Here is a 19,507-nt window from a genome sequence, read left to right as displayed (position 1 = left end):
TCTACAGGCATTCTGAGTTTTCCATCACATATCTTGGAGTAGGTGCATGAATGACCCCCTGACGAAGAGTCAAAACAAGTGTCGAGGTGGTAGTGGGGTGCGTTCACATGAGCGGCAGCATGTCTCTTACAGGTAATAATCATGGATATTTTTGCTTATGGTGCAACATGCTTTGTAACCTAGTTATGTACTTTTGTGACACCTGTATTAGAGTGATGCTGTGATAATGTTGGGGTCCATGTGGCTGCTTCCCACTTGTTCTTTGGGTTTAGAGCATTTTAAAGGTTAGTGTTTTTAATGTGGTAGTCTCTCTCTGTAATTGTGGTAATTACATATAGTTTTTACAATATATATAAATGTGTATCGGTGCTCTAATAATAAAAACTACAAATAGTAATAGAGGCTCACTTACTAAAATCCTGATGGGGAGTGTACTCAGGATCTCTGCCCAGAGGGAAGTTCTTGTCTCCGCTTAAAGATCCTGCAAAGCTGTAAGTCAATGTCCTTGATAGTATGGAACTTGTCCCGTTGTACTTGCTTTTTGTGCTTGGAGTAGTTTTCAGGAGTCTGTGGTTCCAGTCAGCCTATTAGCCGGGAGATCTGCCCCGGCCGGTGGTGTCTCACCGGCTTGCTGTACTGTTGGTGGATTACGGAGTGCTGTGACCTAGGGCTGTGAGTGACATTACTACTACAAGGAGAGCGCGAGGCCAAAAAGCATCTAATGCGTTTTGGACAATAACGCTTTCCTTCATCAGAGATGGATAATCCATCTCTGATGAAGGAAAGCGTTACTTTCCAAATGTGTTAGATGCTTTTTGGCCTTGCGCTCTCCCTGTAGTAGTGACGTCACTCACAGCCCTAGGTCACAGCACTCCGTAATCCACCAACAGTACAGCAAGCCGGTGAGACACCACCGGCCGGGGCAGATCTCCCGGCTAATAGGCTGACTGGAACCACGGACTCCTGAAAACTACTCCAAGCACAAAAAGCAAGTACAACGGGACAAGTTCCATACTATCAAGGACACAGACTTACAGCTTTGCGGGATCTTTAAGCGGAGACTAGAACTTCCCTCTGGGCAGAGATCCCGAGTACACTCCCCATCAGGATTTTAGTAAGTGAGCCTATATTACTATTTGTAGTTTTTATTATTAGAGTGCCGATACACATTTATATATATTGTATACAGCTCCATTTTTTATGGTTTTAGCCGAGATCCACGTGCTGTATCTAGGCAGCTTGTACAGGATATATTCACTGCTGGTGTTATCTTTTCATTTTGCATATAGTTTTTCTTTGAATTAATAAAGCGTTAGCTCTTTGTACGTTATATACATATATTAATAGTGGCTGACAGTAGATATTGGCTACTGAAGGATTTTTGTAGGTTTTGATGTGTTTGTGCAACTGTCTAGCAATATGTGCCGCAGTCAGAAGGTGACATTGCTAAACCTCCTCCTGCTACAATGCAGAATAGTTAGCGACATTTTTGATCATCACTACCACTAGCACTTTTGCAGATGCATTGTACTAAGTAGAATAGTTTCTTGACCCCAACTGTGGAGGATGGATGCTCAGGCAAGTGAATTTTTATTTGTGTTAAAGGCCTTCATGAGAATTCCCACTGGAAGGAAGAGCTGCCTTTAAGCTACAGTATGTAGACATCTTCAAGCTGTGAACAAACAAAGCTTAGAAGGCTGGAAACATAAGACATCTTAACTCACCTGTAACTAAAGCTGTGTGCTCATCGCCACATGCTATGTATGCCGGCTTGTCATTTTTCAACCAAAACTTGCTGGGACAATTCTCTGCAAACTTGCTTTTCCCAAATGTGAATATAGCTCCAGAATCTACAATAAACAGAGAAATGTGATAAAAAAAACCTGAGTGAAATAGCTGGGGTCCTATAGGGCTGAAACAACAAATTGATTAATCTGCAACTAATCGATTATGAAAATAGTTGTCAACTTTTTTCATAATGGGTTGATCGATTAGTTGGTCAGACAATTTCTTAAGTTCACATACACTTAGCGATTATCACTATGTATATAGGCAACTGTGGTCCTCGGCAGCCGTGAAGAGGGGCCCAACACAAACGATATTCTGCTTCCTGCAGCTCCTTTCTGCAGCTATCATGAGTCCCCTTGTTGTCAGGCTCTGTGGTAAACGCCAGATTCCCAATAGTTGCAGAGAGAAGATTACCGTATATACTCGAGTATAAGCCAAGTTTTTCAGCACGATTTTTCGTGCTGAAAAACACCCCCCTCGGCTTATACTCGTGTGAACTCTCCACCTGTCAATCCCTTCTCAGTGGTCTTCAACCTGCGGACCTGCAGATGTTTCAAAACTACAACTCCCAGCATGCCCGGACAGCCATCGACCACTGCGGCCTTCGTCATCATCCAGACCCCCCCCCCCTTTAGTTTCCTACTCACCTCCCCTCGGTGGGAAGGAAGGGTGAGCTGGTCCGGGCCATTTATACTGCAGGGATCGTCCGGTGGGGAGGGTTAGTCGTTCTGGGCTGTCCATTTTCCCCGGGAGGCCCTCTTCTCTGCTCCGGGCCGGCCCCGGCATAGTGAAGTTGCCTTGACGACGACGCACAGGGACGTCCGTGTGCAGCAGACGTACCTGCGCATGAACGTCCCTGTGCGTCATCGTCAAGGCAATGTCCCTAGTCCGGGGCCGGCCTGGAGCGGAGAAGCCTAGTCAGCCTAGAAGCCTGTGCGTCATCGTCAAGCCAACGTCACTAGTCCGGGGCCGGCCCGGAGTGGAGAAGCCTACCGGTGAAAATGGACAGCCCAGAACGACTAACCCTCCCCACTGGATGGTCCCTGCAGCATAGATGGCCCCGACCAGCTCACCCTTCCTTCCCACCGAGGCGAGGTGAGCAGAAAACTAAAGGGGGGGTCTGGATGATGACGAAGGCCGCAGTGGTCTTCAACCTGCGGACCTCCAGATGTTTCAAAACTACAATTCCCAGCATGTCCGGACAGCGAGTTGTAGTTTTGCAACATCTGGAGGTCTGCAGGTTGAAGACCACTGAAAGGGATTGACAGGCGGTGATGATGAAGGAGGGGGGGGGGGGGGAAGTGATGACGGGGGTGATGATGACGGGGATGATGATGACGGGGGTGATGATGACGGGGGTGATGATGACGGGGGTGATGATGACGGGGGTGATGATGACGGGGGTGATGATGACGGGGGTGATGATGACGGGGGTGATGATGACGGGGGTGATGATGACGGGGGTCTGGATGATGACGGGGGTCTGGATGATGACAGGGGGGATGATGACAGGGGGGATGATGACAGGGGGGATGATGACAGGGGGGATGATGTATTTCCCACCCTAGGCTTATAGTCAAGTCAATAACTTTTCCTGGGTTTTTGGCTTTTAGGGGCCTCGGCTTATATTCGGGTCGGCTTATACGCTGACCCCCTCTTCACTAAATAGGCTGCTGGTGGCACGAAGGATGGACAACCAGGGAATGTACTGCTCCTCCTATCTGGCCACAAATAAGAAACAGAGGTATAGCCTTAAAAGGGAAAAAAGAAAAATTATATTTATTAATTAATTTATTAATTATTATTATTAATTAATATACGTATTTAAATATAATCAAAAGCTCCTCCTCTCAGGATCTAGCGACCCCACAAACTCTCTCTTACACACAATGTATCCCCTTACCTAAAACACACAGAAAATCTTCAGTCCGATCCACTCCCCTCAGTAACTCCCTCCACTAATCTAACTCACAAAATGATCTTCTCCACTATGGATATTTTTATCCGCTAGATCGATTAAGATCAAAACAATAATCAATCTTAATCAATAATTGAGCTGTTTCCATAGAACTCCATGTGATCTGTGCTCATTTGGTTGAGTTTGCTTCACCCAGGATCAATCAAACAAAGAGCCATGGACACAAATGATGCAGAGGATAGCCCTACGGTTACCTCCACAGTGGATTGCCCCCCTGCAGTCATGCTGCAGGGGGGCAATCCACCCCACTGGACCACCAGGGAGCATTTACATGTCCATTTAGACACCACTGTCAGCTTTGCAAGCAATATCAAAAAAATTCTTATAGCTATGGAGAAAATGTACAACTAGATGATAGCAAGATGTTCAGTTTTCAGAAGTCTATGCTGTGAACTAAGGTAGTCAAGGGATTTAACCCGACCTGCTGTCGAAGCCAAGGAACCCCTTATTTGTCCATGAAGAAAAGGCAGAAGGCATTAAATAGAGGGAAATTTGTATGACTAAAAAAAATTATAATTTTGAGCTGTTTAAGGAAAAGCTGTGTGACAACCAATATGGCTTCCACTAGGTAACAGCAGACTTGCCTTTAAAGGAACCGATCACTAGTTTCATGCTGCCCAACCCACAGCAGCGAGAGCCTGTCACATCTTCTTACATTATTTATTCTGAAACGCTTGTACATTTCAGAGAAGTTGTTGATTAAAGCCGCCAGGACCCAAGTACTAGTCATTGGGATTGTTCCTAGAGGCTCCTCCCTGTCCTGCCAGTCTTGAGTGATGTCTCTTTTCCTAGGAGTATATAGGAAGAAACCTGTCAGTCAAAACTGGCGGCTTTTATTAAAGGGGTATTCCAGGCAAAAACTTTTTTTTATATATCAACTGGCTCCGGAAAGTTAAACAGATTTGTAAATTACTTCTATTAAAAAATCTTCCAATAGTTATTAGCTTCTGAAGTTTTCTGTCTAACTGCTCAATGATGATGTCACCTCCCGGGAGCTGTGCATGATGAGAGAATATCCCCATAGGAGCTGCACAGCTCCCGGGACGTGAGTCATCAGAGAGCAGTTAGACAGAAAACAACAACTCAACTTCAGAAGCTAATAACTATTGGAAGGATTAAGATTTTTTAATAGAAGTAATTTACAAATCTGAGAAAAAAAGGGGTGTATGTGCAGCTCACAATAAATGGTACACACTGAGGTCAAACTAGGGCATGCAACTATACCTTAATTGCACAAAAAAAGGAAAAACCAATAGAGAAAAGTTGCCCAGACCTTCTAAGTGAGTAAATAATAGTATAGATATTAAATAAATAATGGTCTGGATCGTGCTTCAATAATAATAATAATATAAACAATTTATTAAAATAAGATAAATAGACTATAATTAGTTACTTCTCACAGGGCCCATATGAGAAGAACATAGACAATAAAAACCACCTTTAAGTAATAATGTGCATAAAAATGTGAAATAACAAAATTAAGACAATTTACAAATCTGTGTAACTTTCCGGAGCCAGTTGATATATAAAAAAAAGTTTTTGCCTGGAATACCCCTTTAACTCAGATTTTTTTGGAGTGTTTTAGAGTAACTCATAGTGTCTCGGCATCCTGTTGTCCTTGGTTTTGGCAGCATAAAACAGGTGAACAGTTCCTTTTACATTAAATCTAAAATGCACGAAAAAGGCTTTCCTCAATTCCTTTAATCCTATTTTGTCTTTTGTTTTATTTTATTTAAAATAAGAAATAAAGCTGTGTGTCCTTGTAGAGCATTCTAAACGAACGCTGGGCGCTGCACAGTGATTGTGGGGTCCCAGCTGCGGGACCCCGCGATCAAACATCTTATCCCCTATCCTTTGGATAGGGGATAAGATGTCTAGGGGCGGAGTACCCCTTTAAGCCAGATCCCCATGGCTAAGCCCCATCCCTGAGCTGGTCACCAGCCAAAGATGTATTCGTTCAGCAGAGAATAACCTGTGTTCTCTGCAAGACGTCTACAAGATTTTTGGCATTACTCAGAAAATGATACAAACTGACAAACACTGAGGGCAACTACATATTTTTTATTCATCATTCGTTTCTATGAATTTATTGCGACTGAAATAAAAAAATACCCAATTATTTTTATTTTCAAGAGCAATGGAAGGAGGAAGTCCAAATGGAAATGATATTGCCTTTATTAAAGGGAGAGACATATGGATATTTTGGCTAGTGTCTACTTTTCTCTCCCTATGGTTGTTTTACCAAAATGAACATCTATGTATTGCCCGTCTAGGAGGAATCCACCATCTTAATTTTATAATGTTGTTTGGTCAGTGGATCGTAGGAGATAAGTGAAACAGAACAAGACCCAACGAAAACTATGAACACGAGTATTTTCATGGCTGGATTCCTGCATAGACAAAACTGAACATAAAACCATTCCACTGTATTGTTGAAGAAAGATGGGGGTAGTGATGTATTCCAGAGGGAGAAACAGTCAGTGAACTGTATAAGCCAAGTGATTCTATGTCATTTACAATGTCATCTGGATTCCAGTCACCAGTTATCTGTAGATCTGCATGATAGGGATAGAGAATATAAAATTCCACAAGACCCAGCTCTGTATTATGGGAATGTCCCCATGGTTAATGGGACCAACAGCAAGTAATAAGAGTATAGCTGCCCTTGGAACCAATCACAGCTCAGCTTTCATATCCTAAAAAGCTGCAGTAAAGTGAAAGCTGAGCTGTGATTGGTTGCTGTGGGCATTTCCATTCTATCACACATTTTGATAAATCGGGGGCATAGGTATATCAAGGAATATGTCTTCACAGTAAGAAAAGGAACGGATCACTCACCCGATTAGTTGGCTGCAGCAGTATTTCTCAGATCTTGGTAAGTCTATGACCAAGCAGGAAGGCGGTAGGTCGTAACGGGCGGAGTTCAGGCATCGGGCCACGTACCGTATCACAGCGTTAGGTGCTTCGTCAGGCCCCTGAGGGGCCTGACGAAGTACCTAACGGTGTGATACGGTCCGTGCTCGGTCATCGACTTACCAGGATCTGAGAAATACTGCTGCAGCCAACTAATCGGGTGAGTGCTCAGTTCCTTTTCTTACTATGAAGACATTATCTGCTTGTTGTTTTACATGTGCAGCACCACCAGAAGCAGTTTTCCACATGCCATGCTTACAACTTAACGTGTCAAAAGTTGGGATGCGATTGGGATGCGTTAGCGATACATGCAGTGACAGTGCCGGACTCTGTGTTCCAATGTGATGCTATATATATCAAGGAATTGGTAATCATGCCTAGCAGCACATTCACACTACATATTTCCCAAGTGGAAGTCCACGGTGCAGCAGGCTCTTATTTTTCTCAATGGGTTTCTGCTGCACCATTCACTACGGAATTTCTGTGACGAACATTCTGCCGCAGAAATTCTGTATCCAAGACTATGCAATCAACTGCAATCCACTCGGAAATGCACTGATGTCTATTGAGCCGACACATTTCCAAGTGGCCCTAGCTTGTTTTAATGGGTTGCCTTGTTTTGTGAATATCTCTGGGCTAAGATTCTGTAGCGTGAATAAGTCCTAAATATTTGGTAAAGAGGTTCCTAAGCCCTAAATATATTTTAAACTGCATGTCCTGACAAACCCCTTTAGGCCACCTTCACACTTGGCTTCAAAAACTTCGACAAACAGAGGCAAGTGATTAAAGCCATAAGGATTTTTTTTTCCATTTTATAAATGATGGCTTAGTGCTAGGATGAACCACCATTAATTTTTTTTTATGAGAACCTGTCCATAATGTCATGCTGTCCTGACCACAGCAATATAAAACTGGGACAGGCTTCCTTGCCACAATGCTGTATAGTTCACTCTGGACAGTTGTACCTCTCATTATTATAACTTGAGAGCTGAACTGGGCTCCAGCCATCTGGGTGATCCCTGGCAGTTTGTCTCTGCACACCGAATTGCACATAGGGAAAGATCTATCAATACAGCCTCAAGAGATCTGATCCTGGCTGAAACACTAATAATGATACCCCTGATACAGTACGGCCATTCAGATTCATACACCATTGTGATAAAGAAGCCTGTTCCTGCTTAAAGGGGTACTCCGCCCATGGCATCTTATCCCCTATCCAAAAGGATAGGGGATAAGATGTTAGATCGCCGCGGTCCCGCTGCTGGGGACCCCGGGGATCGCCGCTGCGGCACCCCGCCATCATTTCTGCACAGAGCGAGTTCGCTCTGTGTGTAATGACGGGCGATACAGGGGCCGGAGCAGCGTGACGTCATGGCTCCACCCCTCATGACATCACAGCCCGTCCCCTTAATGCAAGTCTATGGCAGGGGGCGTGACGACCGCCACGCCCCCTCCCATAGACTTGTATTGACGGGGGCGGGCTGTGACGTCACGAGGGGCAGAGTCATGGCGTAACAATGCTCCGGCCCCTGTATTGCCCGTCATTACATGCAGAGCGATCTCGCTCTGCGCAGTAATGATAGCGGGGTGATGCAGCAGCGATCCCCGGGGTCCCCATCAGCGGGACCCCGGCGATCTGACATTTGGATAGGGGATAAGATGTCTAGGGGCGGAGTACCCCTTTAATGCTGCCTAATGTTAAGACAGCATTAAAGTGTACCTGTCGTCAACACAAAAACTTTTTATATAATCTAGATAATACCATTATATGTAAATTTGTAATATACATTGGTTAAAAAATGTGTATATTTTTGTCCCTGCAGCTATTGCCTGTGTCTCTATGAGGAGTCCAAATACAGGAAGTGAGGGTAGACAAGCAGGGCTCTGCGCAGTAAGAAAAAGCAGGACAGTGTGCACTGAGGCTCTATAACATGCTCCTGGCTCACACGAGGATGATTGACAAGCCAGGAGACTGCACAGATCCCTGCTTGTCCTGCCCTCACTTCCTGTTTTTGGACTCATCATAGAGACACACAGACAAAAGCTGCAGGGACACCATTTTTTCACCCAAAAATATACACAATTTTTAATCAATGTATATTACAAATATACATATAATGGAATTATCTACATTATATCAAAAGTTTTTGTTGACGACAGGTACACTTTAAATTATTCCCAAAATATGACACATGACTAGGATACACCTTCTAAGACCGCCACACTGATTTATCTCTGTACCCCCTTCTAAGGTTTCGCTGTTGTTTGACACTCCCGGGAACTGCAGCCATTCACTTAAATGGCCAGGGGAGTGCTGTGCAGAAAGAAAAAAAAATTGGGATTGCTTGCTTGAGAGGCCAGAAGATGGACCCACCAATCCACCAAGTGATGGAATGTACCTAAGTAAATACATAACATCTATTCATTGGTGCCAGATTATTGGATGCCAGACTATGAAACGTCTGATGATTGTCTGTAGAGTATATTTTATTTAGTATTAAAGGGGTACTCCGGTGAAAACTTTTTTTTTTTTTTAAATCAACTGGTGCCAGATTCATAAATTACTTCTATTAAAAAATCTTAATCCTTCCTGTACGTATTAGCTGCTAAATACTACAGCGGAAATTATTTTCTTTTTAAAACACAGAGCTGTCTGCTGACATCATGAGCACAGTGCTCTCTGCTGACATCTCTGTCCATTTTAGGAACTGTCCAAGACAGCATATGTTTGCTATGGGGATTTCCTTTTATTATGGGCAGTTCTTAACCCCTTAAGGACCAGACCAATTTTATTTTTGCATTTTCATTTTTTCCCCCTCGCCTTCTAAAAATCATAACTCTCTTATATTTCCATCCACAGACCCATATGAGAGCTTTTTTTTTTGCGTCACCAATTTTACTTTGTAATTACATCACTTATTTTACTATAAAATGTACGGCGCAACCAAACAAATATTATTTAAGTGGGAAAATTGAAAAGAAAAACGCAATTTAGCAAATTTTGGAAGGTTTTGTTTTTACGCTGTACAATTTCCGGTAAAAATGACATGTCTTCTTTATTCTGTGGGTCAATACGATTAAAATGATTCCCATGTTATATGCTTTTCTATAATTGTACCACTTAAAAAAATCTCAAACCATTTTAACAAAATTAGTATATTTGACAACCTATAACTTTCTAATTTTTCCGTATATGGGGCAGTATGAGGGCTAATTTTTTGTGCCATCATCTTTAGTTTTTATCAGTACCACTCAGGTTTTACTTCTCTTAAATTTTTTATACATTTTTTTTAATAAAATGTGATAAAAAAGCAGCAATTTTGGACTTTTTTTTATTTTTTTACTTTTATGCCATTCACAATATGGGATAATTAACAATATATTTTAATAGTTCAGACTTTTACGCACGCGGCGATACCAAATATGTGTATTAATAATTTTTTTATGCTTTTTTGGTGGGTAAAATGGGAAAAACGGACGTTTTACTTTTTTTTATCGGGGGAGGGGATTTTTCAAAATTTTTTTATTTTATATTTTACATTTTTTTTTACACTTTAATAGTCCTATTGTCTGCTTTGGTCCTATTTATAGCAATCAGTTGATTGCTAATACTGTTCAGTGCTATGCATAGAGCATAGCACTGATCAGTGTTATCGGTCATCTACTGCTCTGGTCTGCACGATCTCAGACCAAAGCAGAAGACCCCGAGAGACAGCCGGAGCCAGGTGAGAGGACCTCCGGCTGCCATGCTGGATGATCGGATGCCCGCGGCAGTGCTGCGGGCGATCCGATCATCCATTCAAAGTACCGCTCTGCCACAGATGCTGTGATCTGTATTGATCACGGCATCTGAGGGGTTAATGGTGGACATCCGTGCGATCGCGGATATCCGCCATTACTGGCGGGTCCCTGGCTGCTGGTAGCAGCCAGGACCTGCCGCACGTGAAGCGAGTACCCGCCCTGTGCTCGCGGTCATGGCAGCGCGTAAATGTACGTTATGGTGCATTAAAGCGCAACTGTCAAGAGTTTCAACCCCCATAAACCAGCCTAAGCTTGACAAAGTTGTTAGAAAGAACAGTTAAATCATAAGTTTTGCTGCTTTATAGCAGCTTTAATGATGCTAAAAAAATGCTTTTAACGATAGTCAGCAACAGTCAGATAGGCGTAGCTATGCCCGCAGCCGCCACGCCTATCCCCTGTATGTCAGTGATGGGGATGCTGTGTGATTGGTCCACAGGTCCCAGCATTGAGAGCCGTAATTACTGTACTGTACTGTAGAAGAATAAATGGTGCCCGTTCATCTATGCACTCCGGTGATGCGGGCAGCCAGCACTTACAGCAAGCACTAGCTCTCTTTCTGCTAGTACTTGCTCCCTATAGCCCAATGCGTGGCGTAATGCTGTAGCAGAATGATCTGGCCGCCCGCAGCAGCATTGGGCTATAGGGAGCAAGCACTAGCAGAAAGAGAGCTAGTGCTTGCTGTAAGTGCTGGCTGCCCGCATCACCGGAGTGCATAGATGAACGGGCGCCATTTATTCTTCCACAGTACAGTACAGTCATAAGGGCTCAATTGGCCTGTGGCCCAATCACACAACGTCCCCAGCACTGATACAAAGGGCATTGGCGTGGCGGCTGCGGGCATAGCCACACCTATCCGACTGTTGCTGACTATCGTTAAAAGCATATTTTAGCATCATTAAAGCTGCTAGAGAGCAGCAAAAGGTATGATTTAACTGTTCTTTCTAACAACTTTGTCAAGCTGGGGCTGGTTTAAAACTCATGACAGTTGTGCTTTAACCCCTTAAGGACCGGGGTTTTTTCCGTTTTTGAATTTTCGTTTTTTGCTTCTTGCCTTTAAAAAATCATAACTCTTTCAATTTTCCACCTAAAAATCCATATGAAGGCTTATTTTTTGCGCCACCAATTCTACTTTGTAATGACGACAAAATTGAAAAAAAAACGCTGTTTTATAACTTTTGGGGCCTTCCGTTTCTACGTAGTACATTTTTTGGTAAAAATGACACCTTATCATTATTCTGTAGGTCCATACGATTAAAATGATCCCCTACTTATATAGGTTTGATTTTGTCGTACTTCTGGAAAAAAAAATCATAACTTCATGCAGGAAAATTAATACGTTTAAAATTGTCATCTTCTGACCCCTATAACTTTTTTATTTTTCCGTTTATAGGGCGGTATGAGGGCTCATTTTTTGCGCCATGATCTGAAGTTTTTAACGGTACCATTTTTGCATTGATAGGACTTATTGACTTATTTTTTCATGATATAAAAAGTGACCAAAAATGCACTATTTTGGACTTTAGAATTTTTTTGCGCGTACGCCATTGACCGTGTGGTTTAATTAACTATATATTTTTATAATTCGGACATTTCCGCACGCGGCGATACCACATATGTTTATTTTTATTTACACTGTGTTTTTTTTTTATGGGAAAAGGGGGGGTGATTCAAACTTTTATTAGGGGAGGGGTTAAATGATATTTATTAACTTTTTTTTTTCACTTTTTCTTTGCAGTGTTATAGGTCCCATAGGGATCTATAACACTGCACACACTGATCTTCATCATTGATCACTAGTTTCTCATAAGAAACCAGTGATCGATGATTCTGCCGCTTGACTGCTCATGCCTGGATCTCAGGCACTGAGCAGTCATTCGGCGATCGGACACCAGGAGGCAGGTAGGGACCCTCCTGCTGTCCTGTAAGCTGTTCGGGATGCTGCGCCGCAGCTATCCCGAAGAGCCCACTGAGCTAACCGGCATGGTTTCAGTTTCAAAGTTGAACGCCGCGTCTAAAGGGTTAATAGCGCGCGGCACAGCGATCAATGCCGCGCGCTATTAGCCACGGGTCCCGGCCGTGGCCCCGTGTTATAGATCGGGAGCGGACACATGACGTTCCAGTATGTCTTGTGTCCTTAAGGGGTTAAGTACCATGGCACCATGACGTACATTTACATCCATTGTTGTTAAGGGGTTAAGGTCTGGATTTTTTGTCTTTACTTTTTGCGATATGACAGGCACTTTTTAAGCTCTTTTTACATATTAATTTCATGCAGCCTCCTTTAAAGCGTACCCATCAGATCCAACAAAAATAATTTTTTATATCACCCAGTACCTAATCCTGACCATGTACATCAAATTTTTGTGTCTAGCACCTTTATTTATTTTTTATTACATTTTTAATTTAGCTCACTAGTCTGAATTCCTCTCAAAGCGAGTGGACGTGGCCTCACTGTGCAGGTCTCTGTCCCCTCCCTCAGTATGCTGTCTGCTCACATCTCCCCTAGCATTAGAAAAACTACAACTCCCAGCTTGTTCTCACTGACAGTAGCGGGACACAAGCTGACAGTGCACTCACAGCTGTCAATCAAGGGAGTGTGTCCATGACATAGGTGATGATGCATGGACACAGTAGGACTAGTATGTGTCCAAGCAGGCGGGGGGGGGGGCAGTTTTTTGACTGGCTTTTTTAGTATGAAATACAGAAAATGTTCTCATGAAGGCTATTGTAGAACCTATTGGTTATACATACTTTACAACATATCTAAAGTTTTTGTATCTGTCAGTGCTCATTTAAGTTATATTCTGACAAATCCCAACATATCCATGTGAGGAGAATGGACAGGAGCGGGGATCAGAACCTGAGCCAATAACAATGAGGCTGCGGTGGTCAGAAAAGGAGACTGATGAAAATGAATGAATCAGAACATGTAAGGAACACAATATGATATCTATCAGTGGCCATAGTATGTGCAGGTACAATATGGCTGTACCATGGTGAGGAGCAGGAGACACCACCTCACACCAGACCCAGGAGCACACTCTATAACAGTGGTCTTTAACCTGCGGACCTCCAGATGTTGCAAAACTACAACTCTCAGCATGCCCGGACAGCCGTTGGCTGTCCGGGCATGCTGGGAGTTGTAGTTTTGCAACATCTGGAGGTCCGCAGATTGAAGACCACTGCTCTATAACCTTACCATCTCACAGCACAGGCCGAGTCATATGAACCTGCACAGATACAATACATGTCTATAGATCAGTGTTTTCTAAACAGGGTGTCTCCAGCTGTTGCAAAACTACAACTCCCAGCATGCCAGGACAGCCAAAGGCTGTCCGGGCCTGCTGGGAGATGTAGTTTTGCAACAGCTGGAGTCACACTGGAATACACTGCACCAAATCACGTCTAGAACACACATGACAGGACCAGGAGCTATCACTGAGGCGGAGGCGGCACATACCGGGCACTGGCTTCTCCTCTTCCTCGGCAGCCATGCCCCAGACACGGTGATGGAGGACACAGAGCCGTCACCCGAACTGTCACACTGACCCCCCCGGCTACAAAGATGCTTCTCTGCCTGGTGTCTGCGACACCGGAAGTAAACAAACTGCTGGTCTATAGCAACGGAGGCGTGAATTGCTATTGTCACCAGCGGCCCGACACCGCCATCTTGTGGACGGAGGACCGAACTTCTGTGAGGGTTGAGCACTTGGGTTATTGGGCTCAGCCTGCAGTAAGCAGGTTTCTATAGGGGACGCTTCATTATGTATCAGCTCTCATGTTGACTCCAATTACACTGATATGTGACTTTTTTAGGGGGCTTCCTAGTGGAAGCATGTATTGTGTATATTTTTCTTGCCACAATGTATTATTCTATTTAGGGGAAAATGGATATTCTTTTAATTTTACCATTGACTATGAGGTAAACCTGGTATAAGCACTCTTTTTAAAGCCCTATCCACACTACCGTAAACGTTTCAGAGCCTATATGAAAGGTTCGGAGCCTATATGAAAGGTTCAGGGCCTATATGAAAAGGTTCAGAGCCTATATGAAAGGTTCGGAGCCTATATAAAAGGTTCAGAGCCTATATGAAAGGTTCAGACCCTATATGAAAGGTTCAGAGCCTATATGAGAGGTTCAGAGCCTATATGAATGGTTCGGAGCCTGTATGAAAGGTTCAGAGCCTATATGAAAGGTTCAGAGCCTCTATGAAAGGTTCAGAGCCTGTATGAAAGGTTCAGAGCCTAAATAAAAGTTTTGGAGCCTATATGAAAGGTTCAGAGCCTATATGAAAGGTTCAGAGCCTATATGAAAGGTACAGAGTCTATATGAAATGTTCAGAGCCTATATGAAAGGTTTGGAGCCAGTTTGAAAGGTTCGGAGCCTATGTGAAAGGTTCAGAGCCTATATGAAAGGTTTGGAGCCTGTATGAAAGGTTTGGAGCCTATATGAAAGGTTTGGAGCCTATATGAAAGGTTCGGAGCCTATATGAAAGGTTTAGAGCCTGTATGAAAGGTTTGGAGCCTATATGAAAGGTTTGGAGCCTATATGAAAGGTTCGGAGCCTATTTGAAAGGTTCAGAGCCTATATGAAAGGTTCAGAGCCTATATGAAAGGTTCGGAGCCTATATAAAAGGTTCAGAGCCTATATGAAAGGTTCAGAGCCTATATGAAAGGTTCGGAGCCTATATAAAAGGTTCAGAGCCTATATGAAAGGTTCAGACCCTATATGAAAGGTTCAGAGCCTATATGAGAGGTTCAGAGCCTATATGAATGGTTCGGAGCCTGTATGAAAGGTTCAGAGCCTATATGAAAGGTTCAGAGCCTGTATGAAAGGTTCAGAGCCTGTATGAAAGGTTCAGAACCTATATGAAAGCTTCAGAGCCTAAATGAAAGTTTTGGAGCCTATATGAAAGGTTTGAAGCCTATATGAAAGGTTCAGAGCCTATATGAAAGGTTCAGAGCCTATATGAAAGGTACAGAGTCTATATGAAAGGTTCAGAGCCTATATGAAAGGTTCAGAGCCTATATGAAAGGTACAGAGTCTATATGAAAGGTTCAGAGCCTATATGAAAGGTTTGGAGCCAGTTTGAAAGGTTCGGAGCCTATGTGAAAGGTTCAGAGCCTATATGAAAGGTTCGGAGCCTGTATGAAAGGTTTGGAGCCTATATGAAAGGTTCGGAGCCTATATGAAAGGTTCGGAGCCTGTATGAAAGGTTCAGAGCCTAAATGAAAGGTTCATCTATATATATAAAACTCAACGTGTGTGTGTGTGTATGTAGGATAGTTAATTTAACCCTTAACTACCCCAATTTGTGAGGGTCTGGGGTTTTGTTTAATGTCCTATGCAAATCAATGGGAAATGTATGTTCTCACATAACTTCTGTACGGCTGGAGATGAGGAGGACAGGATGGGAGGTCGGGATAGGAGGCCAGGATATGAGGACAGGATAGGAGGACCGCATAGGAGGTCGGGATAGGAGGTTGGGATAGGAGGTCAGGATAGGTGGTCGAGATAGGAGGTCGGATAGATGGACGGGATAGGATGTCGGGATAGGAGGATGGGATATGAGGTCGTGATAGGAGGTCGGGATAGGAGGATGGGATAGGAGGTCCGATAGGAGGTCGAGATAGGGTGACGGAACATGAGGACGGGATAGGAAGATGGGATAGGAGGTCGAGATAGGAGGTCGGGATAGATGGACGGGATATGAGGACGGAATAGGAGGACGGGATAGGATGTCGGGATAGGAGGTCGAAATAGGAGGTCGAAATAGGAGGTCGAGATAGGAGGTCGGGATAGGCCGGGATAGGAGGCCGGGATAGGAGGACGGGTTAGGAGGATGGGATAGGAGGTCGGAATAGGAGGACGGGATAGGATTTCAGGATAGGAGGATGGGATAGGAGGTCTGGATAGGTCGGGATAGGAGGTCGAGATATGGGGTTGGGATATGACAACAATATATGAGGACGGGATATGAAGTCAAAAGCTTCCTCCTTTGTTTATTTTCCTCCCCAACAAGGATTAGGAAGGAAAAATTGGGCAACGCCGGATATTCAGCTAGTAAACTATATAAAAGACTCAATGCCTATATGAAAGATTCAGGGGAAGATTTATCAAAACTTGTGAAGAGGAAAGGTTGACCAGTTGCCCATAGCAACCAATCAGATGGCTTCTTTCATTTTTTTTTTTAGAAATGCTTAGAAATGCCTCTGAAAAATCAAAGAAGTAATCTGATCGATTGCTATAGGGAACTGGGCAACTTTTCTTCCGCATATAAATCTCCCTCTCAGAGCCTATATAAAAGGTCCAGAGCCTATATCAACAGTCCAGAGTCTATATGAAAGTTTTGGAGCCTATATGAAAAGTTAAGAGTCTATATCAAAGGTTGAGAGCCTATATGAAAGGTTTGGAACCTATATAAAAAGTTCAAAGCCTACAAGAAAGGTTCATAGCCTATATTACAGGTTCAGAGCCTATATCATTATATCAAAAGTTCAGAGCTTATATAAAAGGTTCAGAGCCTATATTACAGGTTCAGAGCCTATATTACAGGTTCAGAGCCTATATGAAAGGTTCAAAGCTTATATAAAAGGTTCAATGCCTGTATAAAAGGGTAAGAAACTATATCAAAAGTTCAGAGCTTATATAAAAGGTTCAGAGCCTATATGAAAGGTTCAGAGCCTATATTACAGGTTCAGAGCCTATATGAAAGGTTCAGAGCTTATATAAAAGGTTCAACGCCTGTATAAAAGGGTAAGAAACTATATCAAAAGTTCAGAGCCTACGTCAAAGGTTCAGAGCCTATATGAAATATTCAAAGCCTATATACAAGGTTTAGAGCATGAATAATAGGTTCAGAGCCTTTATAAAAGGATGAGAACTTATATCAAAGATTGAGAGCCTATATAACAGGTCCAGAGCCTACATCAAAGGTTCAGAGCCTATAAGAAAGATTCAAAGCCTAAATGAAAGGTTTAGAGCATATATCATAGGTTAAAGGGGTACTCCGCTGCCCTGTGTCGGAAGCTCCGCTCCCCAGCGTCCGGAAGTTTATTGTTCCGGACGCTGTGTGCGGGCTTCCGTGTTCAGGGCTGCCCCTTGTGACGTCACGCCCGCCCCCTTCGTGACGTCACGCCCGCCCCCTCAACGAAAGTCTTTGGAAAGGGGGCGTGACGACCATCGCGCCCCCTTCCCATAGACTTTCGCTGAGGGGGCGGGCGTGACGTCACGAGGGGCGGCCCTGAACACGGAAGCCTGCACACAGCGTCTGGAACAATAAACTTCCGGACGCTGGGGAGCGGAGCTTCCGACACAGGGCAGCGGAGTACCCTTTTAAGAACCTATATCAAAGGTTCAGAGCCTATATCAACAGACACCACACAAGAAGCCAACAGACACCATTATTTGTCCATGAGGCCCATTAGGCAGAGTTGGTGTTTGTTGTATAGTTGGTCCTATGCTGCCGTCATAGTGATGGTGTGAACAGAGCCTTATTTGATCACTACCAACGTTCTAGCCAGCAAATGGATTGTCTGATAATAATACTTATTGTATAAACTGTTCAGCCAAAGTGGAGAAATCTGGGTTGCAATGCTTTGCTGTTTTCATAATTACCATGAAGTGTATGGGAGTTTCAATCCCTAAGGGACACAACAATTTTTCATTTTTGTGTTTTTATTTTTTCCTCCTGACATTTTAATAATCTTTTTTGTCCTTTTCTGACCCCCATAACGCTTTTATTTTTCTGTATACGTGGATGTATGAGGGCTCATTTTTGCACTGTGATCTGTAGATTTTATTGGTGGCATTTTTGTATCGATGGGACTTTTTGTTAAATATACACAATTCACCATGCAGTTGCATTAACATCTTATTTTATTAGTTCAGAAATTTCGGCACATGATACTATATATGTTTATGGTTTTTTGTTTACATTATTTTATTCGAAAAGTTAGAAAGGGGGATGATGTCACAGCCCCACCCCCTCAATGCAAGTCTATGGCAGGGGGCGTGGCGGCCGTCACGATCCTCCGGCCCCTGCATCGCCAGTCATCAAGCACAAAGCTCGCTCCGTGCACCAGATGACAGGGGTGCTGCAGGAGAGATCGCAGGGGTTCCCAGCGGCGGGACCACCACGATCAGACATCTTATCCCCTATCCTTTGGCTAGGGGATAAGATGTCTAGGGGCGGAGTACCCCTTTAAAGTGATAAACTCCACTGTTTCTGTAACTACAAATTTGTCAGCACATTGCTATGTATTGTCAACATTTATCAAAGCAGACTATATTTCATAGCATTTTTTTTATAATTAGATATTTTGAGTCAGTCTAAAAGAGAATAGCAACCGAGCACAGCACAACCTTTACTTCTTCTATTGCTTTTCCAAAATGAAAGCTGCAAGTGATTAGACATTGCCTAGAATGTAGCTAGGGCAAAAAAGGTATGTTGGGTATATGTACACACCAGCACGGCACCCCATATCATTGCTGCAGCCAATTCCTGGAAGCACAAGACCACCAAGGCCAGTAATTGTCTGAAATACATCACAAAGCTAATAAGTACTGGAAGGATTAAGATTTTTGAATAGAAGTCATTTACAAATCTGTTTAACTTTCTGGCACCAGTTGATAAAAAAAAAAAAATGTTTTCCAGTGGTGTACCCCTTTAAGACAGCCTGAGCTTCCCAGGTGATATTTTTGCGTCTGGAGAGAGGTCAGGCATGCTTAGGCCTGTGGGGCCATATGAAGAGATGGATCCTGTGGATGGAGTCTCTGTAATGCTGAGGAATTATGGCATTTGAATGGTCACTGGTGAAAGGCATCACATGTGGGTTGGTGTTATGCTAGGCGGTTGGTAATGTCCCCAGTGCATTAACCTTAAAGCATACATCCAAAGTTTCAGGCCTGCATGATCTCATTTTACAATGAAATCTACAGCGAAATAAAAAAAAAATAATTGTGGGGAGAAAAAAAAAAAAGAAGCAATTTAGCAACTTTTTGGGGCTTCCATTTATACACAGTGC

At 43.3% G+C, this 19,507-nt stretch overlaps 2 protein-coding genes across 6 annotated transcripts in view; one reads left to right on the top strand and one right to left on the bottom strand.

Annotated features, from left to right (window-relative positions):
• The window catches only part of RPGR (retinitis pigmentosa GTPase regulator), a 109,264-nt gene extending 95,177 nt beyond the window's left edge, over positions 1-14,087 (bottom strand). For both annotated transcript variants that reach the window (XM_056558916.1, XM_056558917.1), the window contains exons 1-2: positions 13,941-14,087; positions 1,725-1,850 (exon numbers count right to left, since the gene is read on the bottom strand). In XM_056558916.1, the coding sequence (XP_056414891.1) occupies positions 1,725-1,850; positions 13,941-13,974 (160 nt within the window). In that variant the 5' untranslated portion in view covers positions 13,975-14,087. The remainder of the gene's footprint in view (positions 1-1,724; positions 1,851-13,940) is intronic.
• The window catches only part of OTC (ornithine transcarbamylase), a 94,778-nt gene continuing 89,314 nt past the window's right edge, over positions 14,044-19,507 (top strand). The window contains exon 1 of one of the 4 annotated variants that reach the window (XM_056558923.1): positions 14,044-14,174. Coding sequence is in view for 1 of the 4 variants with exons in the window: in XM_056558922.1 (XP_056414897.1) it covers positions 14,368-14,402 (35 nt within the window). In the remaining 3 variants the exon portion in view is untranslated. Of the gene's footprint in view, positions 14,175-14,226; positions 14,403-19,507 lie in introns of those variants that run through there. The other 3 variants (XM_056558924.1, XR_008889017.1, XM_056558922.1) reach the window with 3 other exon arrangements.

Source organism: Hyla sarda, chromosome 2, assembly GCF_029499605.1.
Source record: "Hyla sarda isolate aHylSar1 chromosome 2, aHylSar1.hap1, whole genome shotgun sequence".
NCBI classification, from domain to species: domain Eukaryota; kingdom Metazoa; phylum Chordata; class Amphibia; order Anura; family Hylidae; genus Hyla; species Hyla sarda.
This window is presented reverse-complemented; position numbering and strand designations above follow the sequence as displayed.